General features: G+C 49.7%; 2 protein-coding genes and 1 long non-coding RNA gene across 11 annotated transcripts in view; 2 read left to right on the top strand and 1 right to left on the bottom strand.

Annotated features, from left to right (window-relative positions):
- Positions 1–15,488, top strand: part of AATF (apoptosis antagonizing transcription factor) — a 55,596-nt gene extending 40,108 nt beyond the window's left edge. The window contains exon 12 of the mRNA XM_056341630.1: positions 14,305–15,488. Coding sequence (XP_056197605.1) covers positions 14,305–14,368 — 64 coding nt within the window. The 3' untranslated portion in view covers positions 14,369–15,488. The remainder of the gene's footprint in view (positions 1–14,304) is intronic.
- A 1,523-nt stretch (positions 15,489–17,011) lies between these two features.
- On the top strand, positions 17,012–20,410 carry LOC130150581 (uncharacterized). Its single transcript, XR_008822285.1, has 2 exons — positions 17,012–17,381; positions 19,816–20,410. It is a non-coding gene; the product is annotated as an uncharacterized LOC130150581 (long non-coding RNA).
- ACACA (acetyl-CoA carboxylase alpha) overlaps positions 20,366–24,274 on the bottom strand; it is a 148,072-nt gene continuing 144,163 nt past the window's right edge. For all 9 annotated transcript variants that reach the window (XM_056341575.1, XM_056341593.1, XM_056341568.1 and 6 more), the window contains one exon: positions 20,366–23,184. In XM_056341575.1, coding sequence (XP_056197550.1) covers positions 23,058–23,184 — 127 coding nt within the window. In that variant the 3' untranslated portion in view covers positions 20,366–23,057. The remainder of the gene's footprint in view (positions 23,185–24,274) is intronic.

Genomic DNA, 24,274 nt, shown 5'->3' with positions numbered 1-24,274 from the left:
TGTCTATTTAAAGAGTGAAGAATTTTATTTTGAGACTATAACGTTTTAATATGCTAATTAAAATAGAAAATATCAGTAAAGTTTTGTGCACGATTACTAGATAGTTTTTCTACATATATGCTATATCTTGAAATGCTGAGCTTTTTGTGGGAAGGAAGTGGAATAATTTTTCCAGTGAATGGATGTGGAAGGCTTGAGAAACATCTTTCCCCTGGGTTGTGGAACATGTTTGTGCTTAGTGTGAGAGAGGTGTCATTTGTCTGTTTGCGAGATGGAAACCAAATACCTGCTGTTCTTAGGCTGTTGCCTTTTGGGGTATTGCACAGACTTCTGGATGAGAGCTCTCCAGTAAACTGGCACAAAAAAAAGATGTTTTGTGTCCATAATAAGACCCGTGCTGTTTCATTATGCATCTTTTTCATAGTTTCTTTACTCTTTTTCTTTTTTTTCAAGTGAGAAAACTGGTCTGATTTCTGAATATTGTCTAGATCTCTCACCACAAAAATATGTGTTGCATGTGTAGGGTGAAAGCTCTGCCTCCACCCATATAAAGTAGTCAGTTCTTCCACCTCCTTACCTGGATCACAGGAAGAGAGGGGCAGAAGTGGCTTGGACACTTTCACCTGTTTGGCAAGTAAATCAAGTACATTTTTCTTTCTGATATGCAGGGCTTGAGCTAGCAACTGTCTGTGCTTCCTAGCTGCCAAGTTTCCCAACCTCCTTACCTGAATGGAATTGATGTCTTTGCTGTTTTGGATAATCCTGAATAAAACGTGGGGCAGGATACATACATATCTGGTAGAGTCATACCATTCCATAGAAATGGTTCTGGGACACGCTGCTCACTCCCCACATCTTTCTGTCTGAGGATGATTAGGAGGTGGCATATGTGTTTATAGGAAGAACCAATTCATACCACATTCATTAATAATATGCATGAGTCTGATATTTCTCTATCTTAGTATTATGTCCAGTTGACTGGTTACTACTTATGCTTTGAGAATTTTGAATGAGGTTAGGGTGTCTGTCATGTTTTTGTGCATACCACATATGGAACTGTCCTGCAGGTTAGGCAGGCATACAGCCCTCTGCTCTGTCCCCAGAATGAAGGCAAGCTTAGCTTGCATGGGGTGTGCGTGAGGGGGAGGAAGGTAAAAAAAAAAAAAGCGGGACTGCTCCTAATAATCTGGGAGTTATACTGTGTTTGGTGTCCCCAGAGGTGACATTGCCTCCTCCTTCACAGTCCACCGCACTCACTTGTATTCCAAAAGTTGCATAGAAAATACATTCTGTAAGCCAAAATCCGCCAGCAAGTCAATGCAGACGTGAAGTGCATCGGAACAGCTGGGACGATGGAGTTGTTCTGCACAATAGCCTTCTTGGGCCTCAGCTAGACTTCATCTGGCTGCCATCTTCATAACCCTTATTCCCCTCGCTTCTCGGGAGGCACCTTGAGTCCACCACAAACTGCACGGGGTCTGGCTGACCCTCAGAAGCTATTCCAGCTAATAGGATGCTATCTACGTTATGCTGTGTCGACATAGTTATCATTGTGGTAGGGACAGAGTGTTTGACATTTGGTTTACTGAAAATGTCTCCTGGGGGTTTTCTCCACATTGAGCGGGTTATTACATCGCTTGCATGTTTCACTGATTCTTTGGTGGCAGCAGCGTGGCAGCAGCTGCTGCTGCTTATTGTCTGACTGCGGGAACTTATTTCTTACATTAAGTTTATTAGTCACTTTGGAGGCCCGCCATACTTTCTGTTAATGGCATTTTAGTCACTTATCTCCTGATGTTGGTTTAGCCGTCTAGAGTGAGGCTGTTGGTTGATGTGTTCACACACCAGCAAGTGTGCCTGAGGGTCGTATCGTGTGGGCAGCTGTATCCCGTTCTGCCAAGACCAGGCTTTCAGGCAAACCCTGGGTGTGGATGGGGCAACGCCGGGATCAGGCTGGGCAGGTTCTGTTCCTGTTCTGCCAGCGGCTTTGTGGATGACCTTGAGCAGGTCGCTCTGTGTTTCTGAGACTCCTGATTTCTCTTTGGTGCATTGGAGGACTGCTGTTGAGAAGTGACTGTAAAAAACAATGGTTTAGTAAGAGTAGTAGTATTTCATTTTTTAACATACGTAGGAAGCTTTTTCTCTCAGACAAGAGACATACACAAATAGAAGCCTAAGCTTTCCTTGCTGTTGCCAAAATGCCTGCTGGTTACTTGTAATACAAAGAATATGCCTTGCCTTTGCCTATTGCAGGCATTACAGTCCTCCTTAAGCAGTTTCTCTGCAGCTTCCTCCCCACGGGATGTGCTTTGCCATTGTTTAGTCCTAATGTTGAGCTTAGATTTCTCTCCGCTGTAATTTAGGCCCATTACTTCTTGTCCTATTCCGTGTGGGCTTTAGGAACAGATTCTTGCTTCCTCTTTGCAAGCAAAGGACACCTCTTTGCAGCAGCCCTTCCACATTTAGGTGGGCATTCTTGCTTTGCACACTGAAAACTGGGCATTACTTAGCTTAGCTTCCTTCCTTTCCTCTGTAGTTTGCAGCATTTGTGTTTGCATCCAGACGTAAAACGTATTCAAAATACTGGAGTGGCCAGTGTCTGAAAGTTAGGCCTCTATAGATGTTTTGGTTCAGCTCTCCCAAAACAAAGATATCTGCTGCTATCAGTTGGTTGTTTTTTTGTTTTTTTGTTTTTTTTGTTTTTTTTTTAAATCATAACCACTCTTTAGGGGTCACATCACATCTCAGTTGAAAATGCCCCTGCACTTGCCATGGGCCATAATACCTCTCAAGCAGCCACAGATGTACTGGACAAGGCAAGAAGAATTCAACATCTGCTTTAAACTGCAGGTGAATTAAAAAGAAAGGACCGAGCCTGTACGCATGAGAGGGAAGCAGTAATGATAACAGCTTTCCTTTGTGACAGAAGAAGGTAATTTTATTGTTTGCAAGTATGAATTACTAGATTGAAAATGCAAGTATACACTTCACAGTGATGTGATTGTGCTCTGAGCCATTTTTTTTTTCCGGTCAGGCACTTAAAAGGCATGACCCCAAAATAAATACACGTCTGAACAACGGGGCGCTCTGTGTTGTAGTATGAGAAATTTTGAAGTGTCAGTGAGCTGTATATAAAAAAGGGTTGTAGACACAGAGCTGGGAGGCCATTCCCCTTAAGTTCTACCAGTGGCTACGGTGGCAGGTATATACTTGGAAAATGCCAGTAAATAAACAAGTATGTGCAGCTGTGGATGGGTAGAAGCTTGGGCGGATGGCACAGGGTCCGGGGGGCACGAGTGGTGGTGTGATTCTGGTTCTTTCTTGGCTGTGCCAAGTCCTCGCTCCCTGCGATGAACTGCATGAGCCCTTTGTCACTGGGGCAAAAGCAGAGGGGAGTAGTCTGTGACTGTTGTCTTGCTTTGCTTGCTGTGAGTTGCTGTTGAGGGTGCGAGTCTGTGTATCACTGTAATACCTTGCTCTTTTCTGTATATTTAATATGTACAGGAATGCATTTGGGGCCTGATTCTCCTGTACGTTTAAGCCATTTTACACTACTCTGGCTGTGCAGATAGACCTTAAAATAGTGCAATGAAGTGCTGGCACTCACCTGGAGGTCCAGGGGTGGTGTCACGGCTGTGGGAAGACCAGGGCTTCTGAGGATCTGGCACGTCAAGTTTATCGCCTGCAACTGCCACTGGCTGGGGAAACAAAGAGCAGATGTGTGAGGAGCAGCAGCCTGAGCACGTGTAGAGAAGTGGATGAACAGTCACTCCAGAATTGTTTTACAGCTTGAATTTGAGAAAAGAAACATACAAGTATAATAACTGCCTTTGTCAACATCACTGCCACTTTCTTTCTTATTCTTGCTGCTGGTTGGAATAATAGCATTCGTGCAGGCAATTAATCTTCCACTTGCCAGTTTTTCATGCACCCTACGCATGGGCATGGCTGTTTAACCTTGCGCTCACATATATTATGTTGTAATGTGTGGGACACTGGTGGCCTTGAGCCCTCCTCTATTTTAACCCCTCTTTGGTAGTATTTTAAAACATACACTGGAAAGTGATTTTTATGGTTATCTTGGGGGATATGTTTATAGACTTAAATACATTTATTGTACTCTTGGGCCAAGGTTTTTCTGATCGGTCCAAGGTCATTGCTATGTATACAGGCCTGCCCTAAGACAAGGAACCTGAAGGCTAAAACTTGAATATGAGTGTGCTCCGGTGGTTCTCCAGGGGAGACAGGAGTTACCCAGGATTAGAACAGCGTTGGTTGTGATTTCACCTAGGTTTGAGGGTGGCATCATGTGTGTGCCACTTCTTGGACTTCCCTTGAAATACCCTTTTTGCATCTTCCATGACGTAGGGTACTGTGCCGATCCCATTCCTTCAGTATCTAGCCGTAGTCTCATTTTTAATAGAAGCATCCTTCAGTACCACCATGTGCAACAGAGTTGGGAAGGCGCCGGTCTTCTCTGGTTTACACTTTGGGAAATGAGGCACAGAGAAATGATAGCCAGTATCTCCAAAGGCATTTGAGAAATCCATGAGTCTAGAGCTCGGACTTGCCAAAGGTGACACAGCAGGTCTGGGCTAGAGCTGCAGTTGAACCCAGATCTTCTGTACAGTCACCTTCAGCTGGTCTAGCTCTGAACAGCCACATATTTTTAGGAGATCAGACATCTGTGCACTTGCAGAAAGCTCCTATGCTAGGTAGATGTGTTCTGTATGGGCAGACTGAGGCTAAAGATGCCTGCTGAAGGCCTGCGGGTCCATAGGCAAGTGAGCATATTTTGGGTACGTGCGGTGTTGCTGTATCTGCAGGAATGGATCCCATAAACAGCCTAGTTGTGGCAAGGTCAGGCGAAGTCTGTGTTCCTGGGAAGAGCTGTGTGTGGATTTTGGTTTTGTTATATCTCCATCAGCTTTGATATATAGATCTTCAGATCTTTGCACTGTACGTGTGTGTGGAACAGAGACTAAACACAGACACTTTAAAAAAAGGTGTAATATCAAATTACTGCTAAGTTTGATGAACATCATTATTTCACCTCTGGAGGACGGTAACTTGCAGGAGAGACATTCTTTAAGGACACAGATGTTTGGTCCAAACACCTTTATCTCCCAAGACAACTCAGGTTATTCTGACAGGTAAAACAAGATTGTGCAAATATGCAACAGTGATCTAATCAGCTGGAACAACAGCAATATTTTAACTGGCGCTACCTTTTAACAGCATCATTAAGGGCTCTCATTACTCTTTTATTAGAGGCTCACTCTATTTCTTATCAGATTACAGAATGAACATAACTCATGGCACTGATTTGATCTCTTGTTAAAGAGGATTACAGCTTTGCATTAACTTGGATTGACACGGTTTATAATTTGCTGTTGATACACATGCTGGCGGTGTCACATGTTTGACCCCCTCCCCACAGCACTGCTGAGGAAAAGGACACCCATACATCATCATTAAAGATGGCACCCAGTGCAGAAATGGGAGGCAAAAGGAGCCTTTTCTGCAGTAAAGTCAGGCAGGACAAAAGAGACGTGTTCTCAAGTGCAAGCTGAAATTCGGAACGGGGATTTATAACTGGGTGAAGGTGGGGGAGAATATATCGGCTTTTAGATGGGTTGTTTTTTACCTCGGCAAATGGTTCCTCATTACAGAGGAGGACTTTGCATCCGTTATGACCCGAATTAGAGGGAAAAAGATGGCTGTAATGGGATGGTGTCAAACCACACGGTTCCACCGCAGTGTGAGGCACAGAAGCCTTTCCAGGGGCTGAGGAGTTTCCCCCGCTCTTCTCGGACCTCTCAACATTGTGATTGTCACCAGCTAGTGAACTGGTCCCTGCCTTCGGGCAGTACTGATCGCACACCGCCAGCTGATGGGTTAGTTAACCTGTTTGCCTGTGGTGGAAGTTTCCTTACCGTCGTGCCCCTGGTTTGTAGAAGCCCAAGGCCAGTGGGGCTTCAGGCTAGGGCGGCGTGTCTGTGTGGTGGCTCCCTTTGTCCAGCTCCCGTGTGCTGCCCATGTGTGGTGGGGCTGGTCACGGTGCAGTTCCTCTACATTTTTTTTTCTTTTCTTTTTTTTAACATACGGTCAAGTTCCAGCAGCCACTGCTTTAGCATGGATGCCTGTATATACATACATATGTACATATACAGTCTCTCCACACCTGTGGCATTATGTTTTGTGTTTGACTTTGGAAGTGCAGACTGGCAAGGCAGCGGAACTGGGCTCAGGGCAGGGATCACTGCCTGAAATCCCACGGTCAGGTGCAAGAACTTAAGCCCATGACTCCACAGTTGTGTTGGCCTTAGGTCGTGCTTGGTGGAAGAGCATCCAGCCCACTCACAGTCTTGCACGAGCAGACCAGTGCCTGCTGGGAAGCTGAATTAAGACACAGATTATCCAGCTGCCAGTGAGGTCTGGATTAGAGCATTTCCCTTGGATTCAGCCAGGGTGTTGTGTATTATTTTCCCAATCAGCATTCTCACTCTTGGACTTAGTGCAGTTGCTTTGTCACAGTGTGTCTTGCTGCAAGCAGAGAGGGGTACGTAGTAGGAAATCCTGGTATTAAAAGATTAATTTACTTATATGACATAAGAGTTTAATATTAAAAAAAAAAAAAAAAAAAAAAAAGGTTGGTGAGATACCAGCCTTTAACTTAGCTCATTTTGTACTTTGGGTATTAAACCACCATGAGACCAGATTAATGGAGGACTTTGGGCTCTGTGATTGTCAATCCAGTATGTTCACCATGACAGAAGACCCGGGAAGGAAGCAAAGCCCTTCTTTCTGGAACAACTAAACCAGCAGCTTCTGTGCTGCGTGGCACAAACCTCAGGTGACCGTGTTGGCATGGGGAGAATTATTCTAAGTTTATATAGACACAGCCTGGAAGAAAAGTTGTCCTGCTTTGTATCGGCTTTGTTTTGGGAAACAAAGGGAGTGGCGCTAACATGGAGGGGGCAGTCTCTCAGAGTGTGCAGCGCTGATGTTTTAGGGAGAACTGGTGTTTCTGGCATGAGGCTGTGGGTGGGAGGGCAAGCTGCCTACCTGGGCTCTTCAGCTTCTGGAAGAGCCCCCTGATGTGGTGGAGATACATGCATCGGGGGAGACACGTGGACTCTCTTGGGGAGGTGATGTGTAGCCTGCTGCTCACCCTGAGCTGCCTCGTTCAGCGACCTAGTGCTTGGCGCGGGGGAGCCTTAGACCTGAGCTGCATTGGGAACCCAGGGAAAAACGTGTTGTTCTGTGAAACTAACCCTGCTTGGCTTGGCTGTTGGTCCCAGGGCATCGTGGCTTTGGTATCATCCTGCCCTTTGTGTATCATTTTGTTTGGTGGATTTTATCCCCCTAACCTTTGACTTAGCCTTAGAAGTCAGCTCATGTAGATGCAGTTAAGTATCCCGTATCACTTTTAACCGCAATTGTTAGAAGGGCTGGTATTTGAACAAGGAGTTTTTGTATGTTTTGAAGCTGGCAGTAGTAAGTGGTGTACGTGATCCTGGTTAGTGCCAATGGGCTGAAATCATCGTGTCCCAACATTTGATGTTTGACATCCCTAGTAAGAAGACAGGCGCCTCTGTTATGGAAATTTCCTTTTTAAAGGGAAAAAAAATAACCTGTTAAGAGCTGCAAGATGATTTGTCGTCCTTCCTTTGTGAGACAATTTGTCTTCTCCTGCATCAAATCTGTTATAAAACAGGCAAGCTGTGAAAGAGGGAAATCATCCTAGGAATATGGGATGTTAAGGTACACAAAGAATGGTCCCCTCCGTGCGCCTGTGTGCACGTCTGCGCAGGGCACTTCACATGCAGCATTACAGCGGCTGCTCTGCTCAAATACCCATCTAAAAACAGACTGAGAAGGCAACATTTTATGAATTTCATGGGGAAATTAAAGCTGCTGGAAAGCACGCCAGCAGAGCAAGTTGGAGGTTTCTGCACGTCCCTCTGTTTTGCTACTTCTCCAGCCACTTGTCCACATCTTTTACGGTGTGTGCTGTAGAAGCACGTATGAAAATGTGAATGCTGTTGGGACCAAAATCAGGGTGAGAGAGATTCCACCTCTGCTCCCATTAATGCTGTCCTGAGCTCAGGGCTGGTCAGTAGGCAGACAGCTGTGCGCTGGTGTAAGGGGGTGAATGTTCAGAATTGCTGACAGAGATGGCAGGGCTGAACCCTGCATCTGGCTTAAGTTTGGGGGATGGTACTTTGAGCGCTGGTCTCTGCTGTCCTCCCACTCCCCACCCAGTCCCCAGATCCAGCCTCACTAAATGTGCAGAGTCCCTTTGTTTAGGGCAAGAACCAGCTTTCTGAAATATTTATAAATCTTGTGCCTGGTCTCATGAGACAAACCAGAGGTCACATGTCACCTTTCATAATTTAAAGCCGTGGGGCTAAAAGCATTTGCACAGACTTGAAGGACCCAATCCTGACCTGCCTGAGCGAGAGGGAATTGCGGCAGACCTTTCTGAATCTCCTTCAAGCGCCGGGCATGGTGATGAGAGCCGTCTGGCTGTGTAATTTATAGCCGGAGTTGCGCGCTCCGCTTTTGGACCGTGGCAGGGAAGCGAGTGAGAGTGCCATCTCGTGGGCCTGCCTTCCCGCACAGCACCACGCTGCCCGCACAGCACCACGCAGCACCGCACCGCGCACCGGCACCCAGCAGCGCCCTGCTCCGCGTTTCAGGCCCCTCACTTTAAAGGACATGGGTATTTTAATTCAGCTTTGATGATTGCTGCTGCCTGTTCTGCTCCGCATCAGCGACTGTAGCATGGGTTTGTCTCTGCGGCAATAGCAGCGTGGGGGATGCATGCTGGAAGGTGTGTGAACACGGAGCCAAACCCCACACCCCCTGTGCTACCTTAGGGTAACGCCTTCCACTAAAAATTGGGAAATAAAGGGCTTGAGCTTATTTTATCTTGCTGAGTACCTGCTCTGTTTGCTGGGCGCCTAGTAATCTGAATTTCACACTGCTGGACAAAACGTTTCTTAGGATACAAAGTTTTCCAAGAAAATGATCAGCCATGGGTTCCACAGCCAGCTTCAGTTTTCATTAGGTGTGTGTTTTTCCTCCTCCCTTTCTTCATGGGTGTTCACGTTCTGTCTTTCACCAGTTTCTGTGAATTAAAAATCAGTTGCTCCCAATGGAGGATGTTAGTAGGAACGGGGTAGGTTTACTTCTTTCAATACTGCTTGTGGAATATTTGACTTTTTTTTTTCTTCCCCCCCCCCCGAAGAGAAGTAAAAGGTAGATGGGAAAAGGTAGAGGAATTTGTCTTTTTACTAAGACAGCTCAGCAGTGGCTCATGCAGTATTGCCATATTAATAGTGCTCTGGAAAAAAACCCACCAGAAACTGAATTTTTCCCCGCAATATTGTTCTGCTAGTTTACAGAACTATGTTAAAACCCCCAGAAGTAGCATGACTGTCATTACATGGAATAATACAGCATTAGCTGTTCTCCGCTCCTGTGTGCAGGTATGTATTTGTGTTCCCCTTTGTATATTGCTGCTGCAGATGGGCAAAGCAGATTCCTGGGGAACTGTTAACAGTTTTTATGATTTGTATTTTTGATGATTCGTAGATTTGTCAGGTGTGCTGTTGCTATTAATATTCACCCAGGGCACTCCTGCCCTCTGCGTGTGTGTTTCCTTGCACTCTGCTGCAAGGATTTTGCCTATAAAGTGTGTGAAGTAGCAATACCTGGGATTTGGAGGGTGGTGAAGTCCACCGGTCAATTAGCATACAAAGCTTACGGTTTGAAGTAGCCGTTACTTTTATTTAATTTTTCAAAATAGCATTGTTGACGTGAGATGAGCGTTTCGTTTGGCGGGGAGCCGGTCAGCACTTCTGCACTGCATGGCGTGGGGGCTGCCCGTGGGGCTGGGGTTGAGCCTGGCCGTGGCACCTCTTCTGTGCGCAGCCGGATCCTTTGTCTGCGCAGCGCCGTGGCAGGGGCTCCCCACAGCTGGGAGCATTGCGTGGCTGTGCCAAGGGCTGTGCAAGTGTTAAGCCGTGAATGGGAAGACGGTGGAGCTGCTGGCTTGGGGCTTGTGCGAGGAATGCCCTGCTCAGGGTCCGCAGCGTGGCTGGGGTGGTGAGCGGCGCAGGGGCAGCCCTTCCTTGCTCTTCCTGCAAAGCCAGCGTAGCTGCAACCCAGTTGCACGTCGCACCGAAAACAGGATTCTTCTAACTGCGCAGGGGCATGGAGAGCAGAAATAAAACGCCTCCCTCGCATATACCTTTTGTCTCAGACTGCTGGTGCGTTGAAAGAAAGGGCTGTGCAAACTTTCTAGGTGCCTGGGAGGGCTGGTGGAGTGGGCCTTGGGGCTGGGAAGGGGTGAGCGCCTGGGCACAGTGCTCCTGGCACGCCGAGCACCTGTGCCATCCACTGCCTTTGGAGCCGGCTCAGAAGAAATGCATAAATAATTAAGCCAAGGTACTTACACACACATGTTTTATGGCAAATGGCTGTGTGGTTCGTGATCATTTTTTCCAGAAACAGGTTTTATGATAATATAGTAAAAATATTAAATTAGAAAATGCCTCACTAAGGGTGATAAAACCTTACTACAGTGGAAATAGGTAATTATCCCCTCTACAGCCTAAATGACAGTTTAAAAGAAATAAAAATGTTAGTGCTCATTACTTGCTTTTGTAGGTTGCAATAAAGGGTAAGTTAAATTTTAATTCAAGGAAGACCCCTGTATCGACCTGCTTCTTTCACACTCTCTACCTGAGGTGTAAGTGCTGTTAATTACTCGCATAGGTTATTCCTCAGCACATTGCTAAGACCAGTACCTCTTTGTGCTAAAGTCACCTTTCCTTCATCGGGAGGTAGCGGACTTGCAGTGGGGTGGGTTGTTTCAACTCAGTGGCTCAAGTCTGATGTTTAATATCTGTGGGTGGAGGAGAGAAATTTTATATTTTTTAACCAAAATCCAAGTTCATTATGCATAGCCTTAAGGGGGCTGAAAGTATTAAAATCCACACTTACCCTGGTGAATTGAAACAGAGACAAGGTTAAACCTGGAGGATTGATGAGTTTTACTCTCTGCATGGTTAAATCCTGCTGAGGGGAGATGCTGTAGAAGAAAGGTAGCCTGGATGATGAGAAGAGGAAAAAAAAGGTGGGTTTTTTTTTTGCAGGGTGAAATATTTGTTCTGTTTCAGGGTTGGTGGGGTTACCTGATTTCCTTCCTTCTCCTGTCACTCTCTGCCAGGGTCTCTACCCTTGCTGTGTTATTGGTCAAACAGCTCCATTTGAATTGTTACTTCTGCAGAGGTTGCCAGCATCATGCCCAGAAGGATCAAGCCGTGAGGGTGCTGAGCTGGGTGCTGGGTGGGGTGCTGCAGGGCCTTCCTGCCTGCAGCCATGGGTGCAACCCCTCTTTGCAGCCCTGAAACCTGGGGTGCGAACGTCAGGAGTCTGTTGGTTCTGGCAACATTTCTCTGCCAGTGAAGACAAATTCTCGCTTGAAGTCTCCCTGGGCCCTGCTTGCTTGAAAAATGGCTGTTTATTTAAAATCTGTAGGATTGGAGCAAATTCAGCATTGATCCCTGAACTCTTGTATCCATCAGACGACTACCAAAAAACAAAAATGAAGACAGAACCCTCGGGAGACTGACTCTCCACCAGTGGGAAAGGCCAAGGCAGGCTGCAAAGAAACATTACGCTGGGCGTTTGCCTGCTCGCCGGGAAGGCACAGAAACTCTTGCTGTCTTTGGCTGGTTTCTGTGGGGCTTCCCAGGAGGTGCGCATTATTATTTGAACTTCCTTACGGGGGACTGTACAAAAGTGAATGTATGAGAGGAGAGGGGCGTGTGCAGGGAAACATAGATGGGAGCCCCTGTGTGCAGTGCAGGTGATGTTTGGGACTTGGTATTTTGCAAAATGCCTTTGCGGTGTTTGGCTAAGCAGTGAGTGGAGCCTGAGTGAGACGTGTGGGCACAACAAAAGCAGTTTCTGTCACCCGCTGGCCCTGGGGTGTGGAAGAGGAGAAGGAACAGACCTGCGTGAGGTTTGCTGCGGGTGCGAGCAGTGGTCAGGCTGAACGGCGTCTGCCTGGGAGTGGATTCACGCCCCTAGCAGCGCTTACACGGGCTCCAAACAGGATTCCTTCAGCCCAGGTTTTTTGTGTTGCCCAAGTGACTCAGTAGCCAGAGGAGAGTGTGGGGTTTATAGCCAGGACGAGGAATAGCCCCACACTGGGCCGTTAACGTTGGCCGAGGGCAGTGGAAGCAGTGGATCCTCCCAAGCCACAGCATTTTCCAGTGGGAGGGGAGAAAGAATGAAATCGAGATGTTGAAAGTACCCAAACCACTCAGCCTCCTCTGACAGGAGCAAACTGCAAGTGTTTGTCAGCTTTGCCCACCTGAGTGTGAAATGATCTTCTATCAAAACACCAGTTTCAGCATTTCCCTCTCTGCTCCCAACACGTGAGCCCCGCTGTGGACTGGAGCTGCTGCGCGCTGCCCGGGAATTTCATCGAGATTGCAGGACAAGTGGAAACGTTTGCTCAGTGTAATGATGGGGTCTGAGCTGAGCTGGCAAAGCAAGGCTGGAGGGCCATGATTAAATAGCATCATTCTGCATTTTCCTTCTGATCATTTAACGGAGCCTTAAAGTCGCAACGTCCTTGTTGGCAGTAGCGCTGCTTGCTGTCTGATTTCTCAGTTGAAACAGCAAAAACGAGTTAGGTTTATCAGTTAACAGTCAGGGAAGATGGAAAATGTTGTAGGCTGGGCTAAGGCATTCCTCTCCCTCTTCTTTTCCTTTCAAGTGCACGAAGTTTTCAACTTTTCATGTAGCAGATCTGTTTCGATTTTGCATTTGCGTTACACTTGCAGAAACCTGCCTGCACGCTCCCGATGTAGCACAGAAACTCCAGTTGCGTTTTCATAGCCTTGGCTGAGCTTTGCACACAAAACACGGTGTCGACCATTTTGTTAGGTGAGGAGACGTATCCCTCACCACAGACTCATTTTCTGAGGGTAGAGCAGCTGATTGGTTAATTAGCTTCTAAATGAAAATTAATTTAAGTGATGTGGCCCTGCGAATTAGAGTGGTTTCTTGTCTCGGTGGTCCGTGCACATCTGTCCATCCTCCTGCATTGCCCGAACGTGTACTTTGTTCCTTGTCTTCCTGGGATTAATGGCTGGCAGTTTTGTGCCATCACTGTTCAAAACTTACAAGTTCCTTCTTTCACAAGGCTGACGGGTAACGTTCTCCAGTGGAAGCGTCTGCAAGAGGCAGACAGCTTTCAAACCAGTTGCCGTCTTTTATTGATCTGTGAGGGAGCGAGGCGCCAAAGGAGCCTCTAGTGAGAGTGGTCCCTGTTGTGGTCATAATCGAGGAGGCAGCCAAACCCGCAGTGTCTCTGTCAGCTCTGCGACTCACCCCTTGAAGCTGTGCTCTACTCCTTCTTGAGCGGTGGAGAAGTCTTATTTTCTCTGCCTGTCCTGACAGTTCTTCTGGCCTGGCTTCTGCTGCTTTCCCAGGTGCTGGCCCACAGCGATGGGCTCCTTTGGTTATTGCTGTGATGACCCTGGTGGATGTTGGTGTGCTCTGAAGGAAAAATCCGTCCTCTGTGGAACCACACTGCGCCCTGTGCGTGTCATCCCCTTACGGCAGGCTGCTGCTTTAGAAAACAAGGCTCTCCTGACGCTTTTTCCTTGATTTTAAGAAAGGTGTGATTCATAAAAATGCTCTCTCCCATCTCTCTTCTCAGGTTACTGTGGTTCTAAAATTAAAGATAAATAACATCAGCCCACTTTTTTTTAATTTTTTTTTCCATAAGGGAAACTTGCTCCTGTTATCAGAATTGCTGCATATGTGATATTAATTGGAATCTTGTTGCTGGGTCATTTTCATTGTTTTTCAAGTACCGTCAAGTCCAAGAAAATGTATGAAAACTAAATTATAGTCCCACGTAGACTGTCTGATTGAATCCTCTTCATGGTCTCATACATCCTATTAAAATATTCAATCTTGTTTTCTTACTTGAAGAGCCTGTCTATAAAGGGCAAACTTATAGAAAACCTCATTCTCCAGAGATATGGTATCCAGCCACACTGAAATATTTACATATTTCTGTACCGAGTGTGATTGGTCTTACGCAAGTTCTTCCCTTTGCTTGTATTTATTAGTAAAGATTGTTGAATGCATTTTTAATTATACAAGGCCTTTTCATTTTAAGGAGTGGATGGTTTTGCTGGCAGACTCTTGCTTACATTTTGACCTTGAAAAGTAACTTTTCCCTCTCCTCCTTCCTCTTTTCCCCAGGACGGAGCTTTATCGTTCACTGTTTGGAAAAATCATGAGTCCCGAAGAACCCGAGCAGAATTAGCACCAGGCCTTGGCACCAGGACGGACCACACCGGACGCTGCCCTGTCTCGTGGCATCTCCTCTGGCCAGCCCTGCCTTCGTGTGGTCACTAAAGCTGCCCGGGAGCACCCAGAGCAAGGTCCCTCCAGCTGCTAAAAACCTCACTGGGGACATTAAATGTGGTTCCTGCTAAATCACAGCGGCTCAGAAGGAAGAGTGGGGGGCAGACATTTAGCTTGGCTGAACGCCCTCCTCACTAGCTTTAAAACGGACCCTGCTTCCTGCCAAAGACAATCCATTTTTAACTATTCTCTTTAAATTCCTGACCTTGATTTTGCAATCTGCTCAGCATGGGCACAGCGTTCTACCCGGGGGGAGGGACACGCAATTCAGACCAGCAGGGACCACCAGCCCCCCCTGCAATCAGGTCACCCACGTTTGTATTAAATCCTTAGAGATTTTTATTTGGGGGATTGGGGATGGGGGCGGGGAGGGGAGGGGAGTGTTTAAGCATGCTGTTCTGGTCGTCGGCTGCATATCTGGAATGTGTGACTTTATTTTTCACCGAGTCAAGAGGATTTAAATGTCATTTACATAATTAACATGGCCTTAAAACAGAGAAAAGGTGCTCTCCCTTGCAGCCAGCCAGAGCTCCCAGTTCACGCTCCCGTTTCTGAATGAGCGCTCCCTGCACACAGGGACATTTGCTGACTGGCGATGAGCACAGCACGGGGGTACGTCTGGGGATATTTCTGCAATTAGATGATATTGGTGAATTTTTCAGTCCAGCATTGATCCTGTACACTTAATTATTTCTGCTGATCATGACTGAGCCGTCCTGTCTGCACCATCACCATGACACGCAGATGAAGGATGCGAGCACAAATGTAAAACTGGCCGGAGGAGATGGCTCACTTGGGGGTTTTGTGGGGTTTTTGCATCCAAAGGTCAGAAGGTGGAAGTTAAATCCCCGTAAGGGGAATTTGTTAGCCTGCTGTGATCAATCTGAAATGGAGGTTATCTTGTGTAAGTAATATGTGCGTATATACGTGTATACGATGCCCATTGCTTGTGACTACGCGCAGGGCGCTGGCTTTGGTTTGTGTTTTGCGCGATCTAATTAAAATGCTTTGTAACCTGATTGTCCACGTGTGGTGAGCACAGCAAAGGTGCCGGCAGCCACGGCCTCTCTGAGCCCCACCGGTGTTACTGACCTGACGTCTCTTTGCACAGAGCCGGAGCTGCACCAGCAGCAGCAGAGCAGGCAGCGAGCAGCCAAAACGCGGGGAGTTTTAAAGCCGGAGAGGCAGGAGCGCAGCAGGATGGGCCTGGAAATCTCTTGTGCAGCTGGAGCTGACGTACCAGGGGCTGCAGACCTGGTCAGACTTGGTACAGCGATTTCACGGCTGTCGGGGTGCTGGTGAGAGGAGACCCCCTCCCCAGGGCCCACTCGTGGCGTGTGGGGTGCTGTGGGCTTGTCACCACTGAGCTGCTTCCCACGGGCACAGGGCAGCTGCGACTGAGCCTGGGGGTGTCTTGGTGACACCCATCGCATGTCACAAAAATGTTAAGGTTTGCAATAGTACTGACATTTTTGTTCAACCACTGAAAATCCCCATTTCTGAACTTCATAGTAAGCCAAAGGGGGTTTTTTTGGTTGTTTTTTCCCTTGCATGTAAGTTGCAGCCTACCAGCTTCAGTGGGCAACTAGACCTTACGTTTTTTTAGTAATTTTTTTCTTATTAAGCTTAAATAAAAATACTCTGTTTTTAAGTATGTGACAGGTTAGATCACAGGGAGAGAAGCCCACTCCAGGACCCGTGCGTCCCAGCAGGCGAGGCCCAGCATGCAGGAGCAGACAGTCCCACCGGCGATGGCCCCTTTCCCTCTGCACCTGCCGTGCTGCTCCCTGGTCCTGCCTCTGCTTGAAACGGTGCGTGTTGTAACACAGTTTTATCCTTCTTTTCCTTTAGAAGACTTTGTAGCTGTGGTGTTGTGCTTCACTGTGTCCCTAGAGCTGTTTGCAGATCTGAAATTGATCATTTTTGTGCTCCACCAGTACAGATTTAAGTCTCCCTTCTGGTCACCTGCTTCCAGTAAATACCTTCCCAACACCTTCAACACTGTGTGGAGCACAGTCTGCCACAGCAAGGGAGAGCTGGCTCGGCTGCAGAGACTTGGCCTCAACAGCGGTTGGTGTGTGAAAAAAAATCCCTGGGTTTAAAAGCAGAAAAAGAAGCGCACCTGTGGCTGGGTGCCACCACCCCTGCACAGAGCAGCGCGGGGCCAGCTGTGCAGCGTGAGGGGCCAGTCACCAGGCACAGAAATACTCCTTTGGGCAGGGGGGCTGTGCGCTACTCTGGGGCCTCTGATTTTTTTTTTTTTTTTTTTTTTTTTTGTAAAGCAGGGAAGAAAAAGTGTGACAACGTCGTTGGACCCAGCGCCTCCGACCAGTGTGCCCGAGCACTACCTGGGTTTTTGCCTGTGCCAGGAGCTGCCGGCACCATGAAGCCGTCACAGATTTTCTTTTTCCTTTCCTCACTGGTGCTGGTCCTTGGCCCTCTCAGTTGATGCGGGGAGAGGCGGCCGCGGAGGGCAGGCTCCCTGCCCTGTGGAAGAATGTAGCATTTTTCTTGGCTTTATAAAATAAGTGCCAAGGTGAGTATTGACTTTGTGTGGAAAACATACATATCATGGATGAATAAATCTTTATACTCGCTTGCAGCAAAGCAGTTCTCAGGGAAGTGCATTGATTTCTCCTGTCCCCCTCCAGCTCGCAGCTCTCTGGTCAAAGTTTGCCAGGCAGAAACACACTAAATGTCACTGTTGACTCCTCTCTGCTACCTTTTCTATTTCAGGATCCCACTGATGACCTTACGTACAGCAAGGAGCCCAGCAGCGATGCTCATCCCTCCCATGAAGCTCACGCAAGCTGCGAGAGGCACAGGCAAAGCACCACTGGGGAGCTGTGGGAGAAGGGCCCGGAGGATCCCTGGCCGCGGGGAAGGGCTGGGTTTTGACACATCTGTACCAGGTATGTTGAACGACCCTGTGTTCATTAGCGAGCCAATTGGTTTAGTTGTGTGATGCTTGTCAGTGGGCTGCTCCAGTGCAGCGGGCCACCCCCACGGGCCTCCCCAGCTGTTGTGGTCCTCAGGATGTAACCATCTCCCATGGCAAACCCTGGCAATGTCACGTTCTGTCCCCTCCCCGCTGTGAATTCCGGCTCCCCAGCAACAGGCAGGAACTGGCACAACATGGTGGCACCTTCCACCTTGCTGTATTGGCACGGGCCTCCCGCCGAGACCCAAGGCGTGCGTCCCCTCCGCTTACTTTCTGGGCGGCAGCAAAGCTGTGTGGTCTTCAGCAGCATTAAAATCTCATGGTTTAAGAACCACAATTCTGAAAGGCATCAAGGGGAGTAAATTAGCTGCTTCCAAAATTTCTGCCGGTGGAATGGCTTCATGCTGCTCGCACTGTCGGCGCGAGCATTAAGGCTGTCTAGCAGAGAGCACCGTGGCCCTTCCCTGCTTTGGGGTGTGCTGTGCTGGCAAGTTGGCTGGCCTCTCGTTGTGGCTGTGGCACATGCTGCCACCCCTTTCCAGTGTGACTTCTGTGTCCTTTAAAGTTGTAGCACCCAGGGCACTCGATTCTCTCCCCTCCCCCACCCCCCCCCTTTTTTTTTTGAGAGAGAGCTGGATGTAATGTTAAAAGGGTAATATGAAACACTTTAAATGTGATAACTTCTCGTTTGTATTGTTTGAAGAGATAAGAGTCAAAGCCCTACTAAGCATGCTTTTAAATTTACTTATCAGTGTTTAAGCAGGCTTTCCTCCCTGCCATCCCCCCGCCACCACCTGGGTAGTGTGATACACGGGGAGAACCTGGGCCGGCAGCGTCAGCTTATGAGGCCCCGTTTCATCTGCTGACCTTGCTGGTAAGGGCAGCGCTTTATTCCTGGCATGAAAATGGTCCCTCGCCTGGATTTGAATATGCTGCAGGAGAAAGTGCAGCCTGTGTAATCCCCCAGTAACAGCTCATCAGAGCCACCGCCCGGAGAGGCTCCAGCGGGGACTGAGAGGCTCCAGCGGGGACGTGCCCGTCTGGCAGCTCTGCCCTCGCGCGCAGCCGTGGCCATGGGCACCTCGCAGCCCCCTGCGACGCAGGACGGCCAGGGAAGGGGCTGCACTGTGCATTACACACCAGCATCCCCGGTCTGGTTGAACTGGGGCAGGCTCTGCTCACCCAGTTCCGTCCCCATCCCCGTCCCCATCCCTGCTGGGCAGGTCCAGCACGAGCGTGCCCGGCATCGTGGCACGGTCAGCAGCTCTGAGTGCTGTTTAATAAGGGCACAGATAACCAGGATGATTTGTACTAAGTTTTCCTAATGCTGCCAATTAACAGCAAGTGAGATATTTCCCCCACCCCAGTAGAATATTAATTCTTTATTAATTCATGATACAGCTGCTAATTAGTACCTACACAAATGGGCATTATACCTTTGTGAACCATTGCACAGCAACTAGAAGGTGTACTGGGGAATTACGTGTGCGATGCGGGAGGGGCAGGGGGTTGTGATAATCCTCTCCCCCCCCCCCAGTCCCACAATAGCAAAGAATTTCAACTTTCAGACAAACAACTTCATTTACAAGTGTGTCTCTAATTAGCTGCAGAATTAGTAAAGCAGAGTTTTCCCCCCATAGATCGGCCAAACCCCTGAGGGAGGCTGTGGAATAGAGAGAATCGCATTTCCAATTATTTTGTTGAATTGCTAATTTAGTTATTGTGCCTGGCGTAATTGTGATGGGTATTGGGTGTGCAATTCAATTTGTTTTAAATATTTGTGGGAAGGCTGATCAGTAATGGAGCTGACCTATTTCATGGCCCAAATTGAGAGAAGAGACTAAAACAAAAAACAGCTACAAAGCCACAGTTTGTCTCAGTTTTTATTTTGATGTCTCTCATCCCTCTTAAGACTGTTGATGCAACAAAAGGTTTACATTAAAAGATGATGGCACTTTGATCTTGGGCTTTTGAGAGCTTACAGCTTTGGTACTTCTTTTCTTGGCATTTTAATATGTAGATATTTTAGGCTAAAGAGTTTTAAATGCATTTCTGGAGTTCAGTAGGGTCCATCCCCCCACCCCCCAGTTTTTAACTGTCAGGATTCTGGTTTGAGAAATACGTGAAAAATAACTGCTGGCATTGTGTTTGCCAACGCGCCCCCGTTTCAGGTGTTGCACTATTAACGTGGGGAACTCCTGAAAGGTGTTTATGTTTCCCGAGCTCCCAGGTTGGCAGGGGACACCCTTCACCCAAGGGTCCTGGCAGTTCCTCCTTCCCAGTGGGCTCCTGCCAAGCAGGTCGCTGCCTACGCGCCCGCTCCAGGGAGAGGGGGCAGGGACGTTCTCCCACCACCCTCGGAGGCAGTCGCTGGGGCTGGGTTTTTCCCTTTCTGTTTGATTCAGGTGCTGCAATGACTGAACGACAACAATACATCTGTGCCAGAGGAACAGGACCTGCTGCCAGCTCTCCGGGATGGCAGCCATGGGTGGGAGTTACACCCGGAGCATTGGGCAGAGACTGGAGCCTGCGAAGGGACGAGGAGCTGGTCCTTCTGCCCCAGCTTAGCGCCGGCCGGCCGGCCCCTCCTGCCGCCTAGGACACAGGGTGGGCACGAGGAAACTTGGCGAACAGCGAGTACTTGTGCGCAGTTTGTACACAGACTGCTTTCCTCTGGCTGGGCGAGGTGTCGGGATGGGCTGTGCCCTGTCAGGTCGCAGCTCAGGAAGTTTATTACAAAATTCCCTGAGCCTGACCACGGGCAGGAGCAGGCTGTGATGGGCTCAAGCAGCTCCCGTGAGGGCACACGGGGGCCTTCGGCTCCATCCTCCCGGCAGCCACCGGCCCTCATTCAAGCGATGCCATAAAAACTCCTTCTGGCCTTAAGGAAAAGCAGCGCTCCCCAAGGGGTGCTCGGGACAAGGGGTGACAGATTTCCACTCCCCACAACAGAGCTGTAATTCATTCTTTTTATTAAAAGAAATTGAGGTAAGTGAAATACTTCAGCACCAGCGAGAACTGTGTGTACCGAGGGCAGTTTCTGCACCACCCCTGCCCCGCTGGGCAACAGACCCACACGCCTGCGGCGCCGGGGCTGGGGGGAAGGGCTGGGACATCAGCCGGTGCCGGTGCCAGGCGTTCCTGCAGGCCCGGCCCTCTGCGGGGCTCCCCAGGGCTCGAGCCGCACTGGGACCCCAGGCCAGCACGGCTGTTACCCAGCGGCTGGTTTTTGGAGCTCCTTTACCCCAGTATGAAGTGGAGCCTGACCCAGCGCCTGTAACACTGACCAGAGGGGTTTGCTCTCGGCAGCGACAGCTCCCCCCCCAGGCAGAAGGACAGACCCGTGGGCACTGGGACGTTTCCCGTAACACCTGCGGATGTCCTGGATAAGGGACTGACTTGTGACACCACCATATAGGAAATACTGGTGACAGCAGAGGAGGAGCCCAACATGTCACCTGTGCCGCGATGCCTCCCAGCAGTCCTGCCTGGCTGACACATTCTCTGTCCTGTGTGTCCTGCTGCAGGCCACATGGGCATAAAAACATCTTTGGGGGTTGTTCAGGGGGCTCTGGTAGGGAAAAAAGGTCTTTTAGATCAAATTAGGGTTCTTAACTATTAAGAAAAAGCCAGCCCTTCAGATGAGAGAGCTCCACGGGGCAGGGCTGCACCACTGCTGCACGTGCCGCTGGGGAGGAGAGCAGTGACCCCAGTGCTGCACCTCCGGCTGCACTGCGCTTCAGAAGGAGACAGTACAGGTGTGAGGCACTGGCGTCATCATTAATTCATCCTCATAAAAACGTCCCTTCCGATTCGTGCTGTACTAAAAGAGGAATTGTAACATCTGAAATACCTTTAAGACAATTATTGGTGTAAGCTCTCCAGTACGACCCCAAGCAGGTTCCATAACAGTATCTATGTATTAGGGGCTGACTGTGCTTCCCTCCAGAGCTCCACCCTCTCTGGTATTTCATTCAGGATACCCATGGAAATAAAAGAAGTGTAGAAATCGGGCAGCCAGGCTGGGGGCAGCCTGCGGCGACCTACGCCCCTGCCCCACCTCCGGCCCGGAGCCTGGCTCAGTGCTGGCGCTGCACTTACCTGCCCCGGAGCCAGCTCTTCCTGACCGCCTGCAGGGTGACCGCTGGGCTGGGAGCACCAGAAATAACTTTTCTTATATTGCCACCTTCCTGCACGGTAACAGCAGCCCCTCCCCAGCTGCTGGAGCCAGCTCCGCGGCAGAGGTGGGCAACGGAGAAAAACTTCGCTCAGCTGCATTGGACAGGGATGTCCTTTCACGTTCTAACCCACTGGGATGTTTGCTTTGTCCTTTCCCTCCCTTACCTTGGCAGGCTCTGGCTGCTTCTGCTTCAGCTACCTACTCGTATGAAAGGGACCAGCACTTGCATGAAGACCATACGCTCTCTGCAGCTGCCTGACGGGGGGCTGTGGGCAGGGGGGTGCCCATCTCTTCTCCCAGGGGGCAAGCGACAGGACAAGAGGAAACGGCCTCAGGTTGCACTGGGGGAGGTTTGGGGAAACATTTCTTCACTGAAGGGGGGGCCAAGTACAGGCACAGGGGACACGGTGGGGTCACCATCCTGGGAGGCGTTTAAAAGCCGTGTGGATGTGGCGCAGTGGTGGGCTTGGCAGTCCTGGGTTAATTTGGCTTTGATGATCTTAAACATCTTTTCCAACCTAAAAGATGCCACAATTCGGCATGTGACAGTGGGGCTGACCATGCCTGTCACCCTCAAAACAAGCAGGGAAGGAAGAGCAGAAAGGCTCCACAGCCACCTTTTGGTCTCCTCTTTCACAGGTCTCCTTCTAGGCCTCCTGCTGGGGCCTTGCACACAAGTTACTGACCTGTTCTAAAGGAACTGGGCACCAAGGCAAAGCCAGTGGAGACTCAGGCTCCAGCATCCTGCCCCACCACCTTCGCAGTCCCGGGAAGCCTTCCCCGCAGCCTGCCTGCCCGCACCACTGTCAGTGCTCTTTTTCCTCTACTACTAAGTAACAAGACGTTTGCAACAGCGGTCAGCGCTGGCTGACAGACGAGCGGGCTGGCTCGGTGGTGGGCTCCACTCACCCACAGGCTGCCAGGCAGGAGGATGCTGGGCTCCCACCTGGTGCTGGGAGGCAGAGCCCATCCTCGGCTGCAGCAGGGCTCTCGCAGGGGGAAACATTGGCACTTGTCAGCACAAAGCTGCCGCTGCAGGTGTCGAAAGAGAAGCAGGCAGGGCGCAGGGGTGTCACTGAAACGAGCCCCTGCTTTGCTGTGCCAAGCCCTCAGGGTGCCGGAGCGCCCTTCATTGCCTGGCTGTAGTGCTTTCGGGTGGCAGCCCAACAGCGAACTGATGCATTGGTCCAGTCACGCTTTGTTAAATAAATAAGGTACAGTTAGACAGCTGTAACTCAATTCCGCAGGCGCTTGTGTTTATACATTTTCCTCGTGTCCCTGGCCAAAGAAAACACTTCCTCTGGTCAGTCTGATTTGAAAAATAAAAATGTCACTCTTCCAGCATTTCCCTGAGCCTCCCCGTCTCAGTACAGTGGTCACAGTCGAGCAGACAAAGGGCAATTCTGAGCTGCTTTTTTTTTTTCCCTCCACTGTACCGGGCAGGGGGAGTGGGGGGAATCAATGCTCTTACGTTGAAGAAGGCGAGTCCATTGTGGAGAGGATCCGCACGATCTCAGCTCGCTGGGTGGGTGATATATGCTGGGTCATGTGCACTATGGAATCCATGGCAACCTCTGGATTGGCCTGGATCAGGCTGGAAAGAGGCAAGAGTTCAGTGACGGCAGCCCTGGCACTCACACCGCGCGTCCGACAGGTCCCCGTCAGGCCGGGGTGGGGGCTGACACGGGGGCTGTAAGGGAGCCTGGCCGAGGCGGTGGGCGCTTGCACGAGCTGAATGAGCAGCACAAGGGCGGTGCTCGCTTGGGGGCCCTTCACGCCGCTTAATGTGCTGGTGGCAGACCTGCTGGGACACGCACGGAGGCTGAAACAGCCCACCTGGACCCAGGGCAGATGCAGGGGGGGCAGGGGCTCTGGAGCGTGCCCCGAGCCCCCCCAGCAGCCCTCCAGAGGCTGCCAAGAGCCCCCACATCTGCCCCTTGCAGATGCTGCGGAACTGCATCTGCTACAGCACACACGGATGGTGGAAATGATGGAAGAGACACCCTACGGAGTCAGAGACAGGACACGGAAACCACAGGAGCTTCACTCTGCGGTTTGGTGCCCTCCCCAGCTCTCTCTGAAAGCAGCTTTGCCTGAGACCTCCAGTTTAAGACATAGAAATTATCAAAATTAGATCTGTTCAAGTCTAGCAAAGCATTTGGCTCACGAAGCTTAGCCAGCCTGTGCAAGTTGCACAGGAACTGCAGGCAGGAGGAACAGGTACTCATCCAACGTTTTTAGTACTTTGGGGGTTACTTGGTGTAGTTCTAACCAGCAGTCAAAGGGAACTGGGCATTTTATGTCACTGAGCACAGCAGAAACCAGGTAGCTTGCATGGGGAGTCTGGGGTTAGACAAGAAATAAAGACAGCCGTAAGGGCACTGTGGCCGTGTGTGGTTAACACCGCTCTGGCAGCGGCAGCATCGCTCTGAGCTTGGCTTTCTCGCCTTGCTGCATGCAGAAAGTCCTGTGTCCTGGCTCTTCACGGCCCCTGTCCCAGCAAAGGGTGGCACTGCCAGGGCAGTGCGGCTACGGTGGGATTAGGTCTCCGGCTGCCCGGCTGTGGTTCTGCTGAGGCACCCGCACGCAGCAGCACCACAGCCTGCACAAGGGGAGCAGGAGATGTGGCCTGTGTACAAACCCCTGTTTCACAGGAGCTCCACGTTCGCCCCTGTATTTGTATT

This window comes from Falco biarmicus, chromosome 1 (genome assembly GCF_023638135.1).
Source record: "Falco biarmicus isolate bFalBia1 chromosome 1, bFalBia1.pri, whole genome shotgun sequence".
NCBI lineage: Eukaryota > Metazoa > Chordata > Aves > Falconiformes > Falconidae > Falco > Falco biarmicus.
This window is presented reverse-complemented; position numbering and strand designations above follow the sequence as displayed.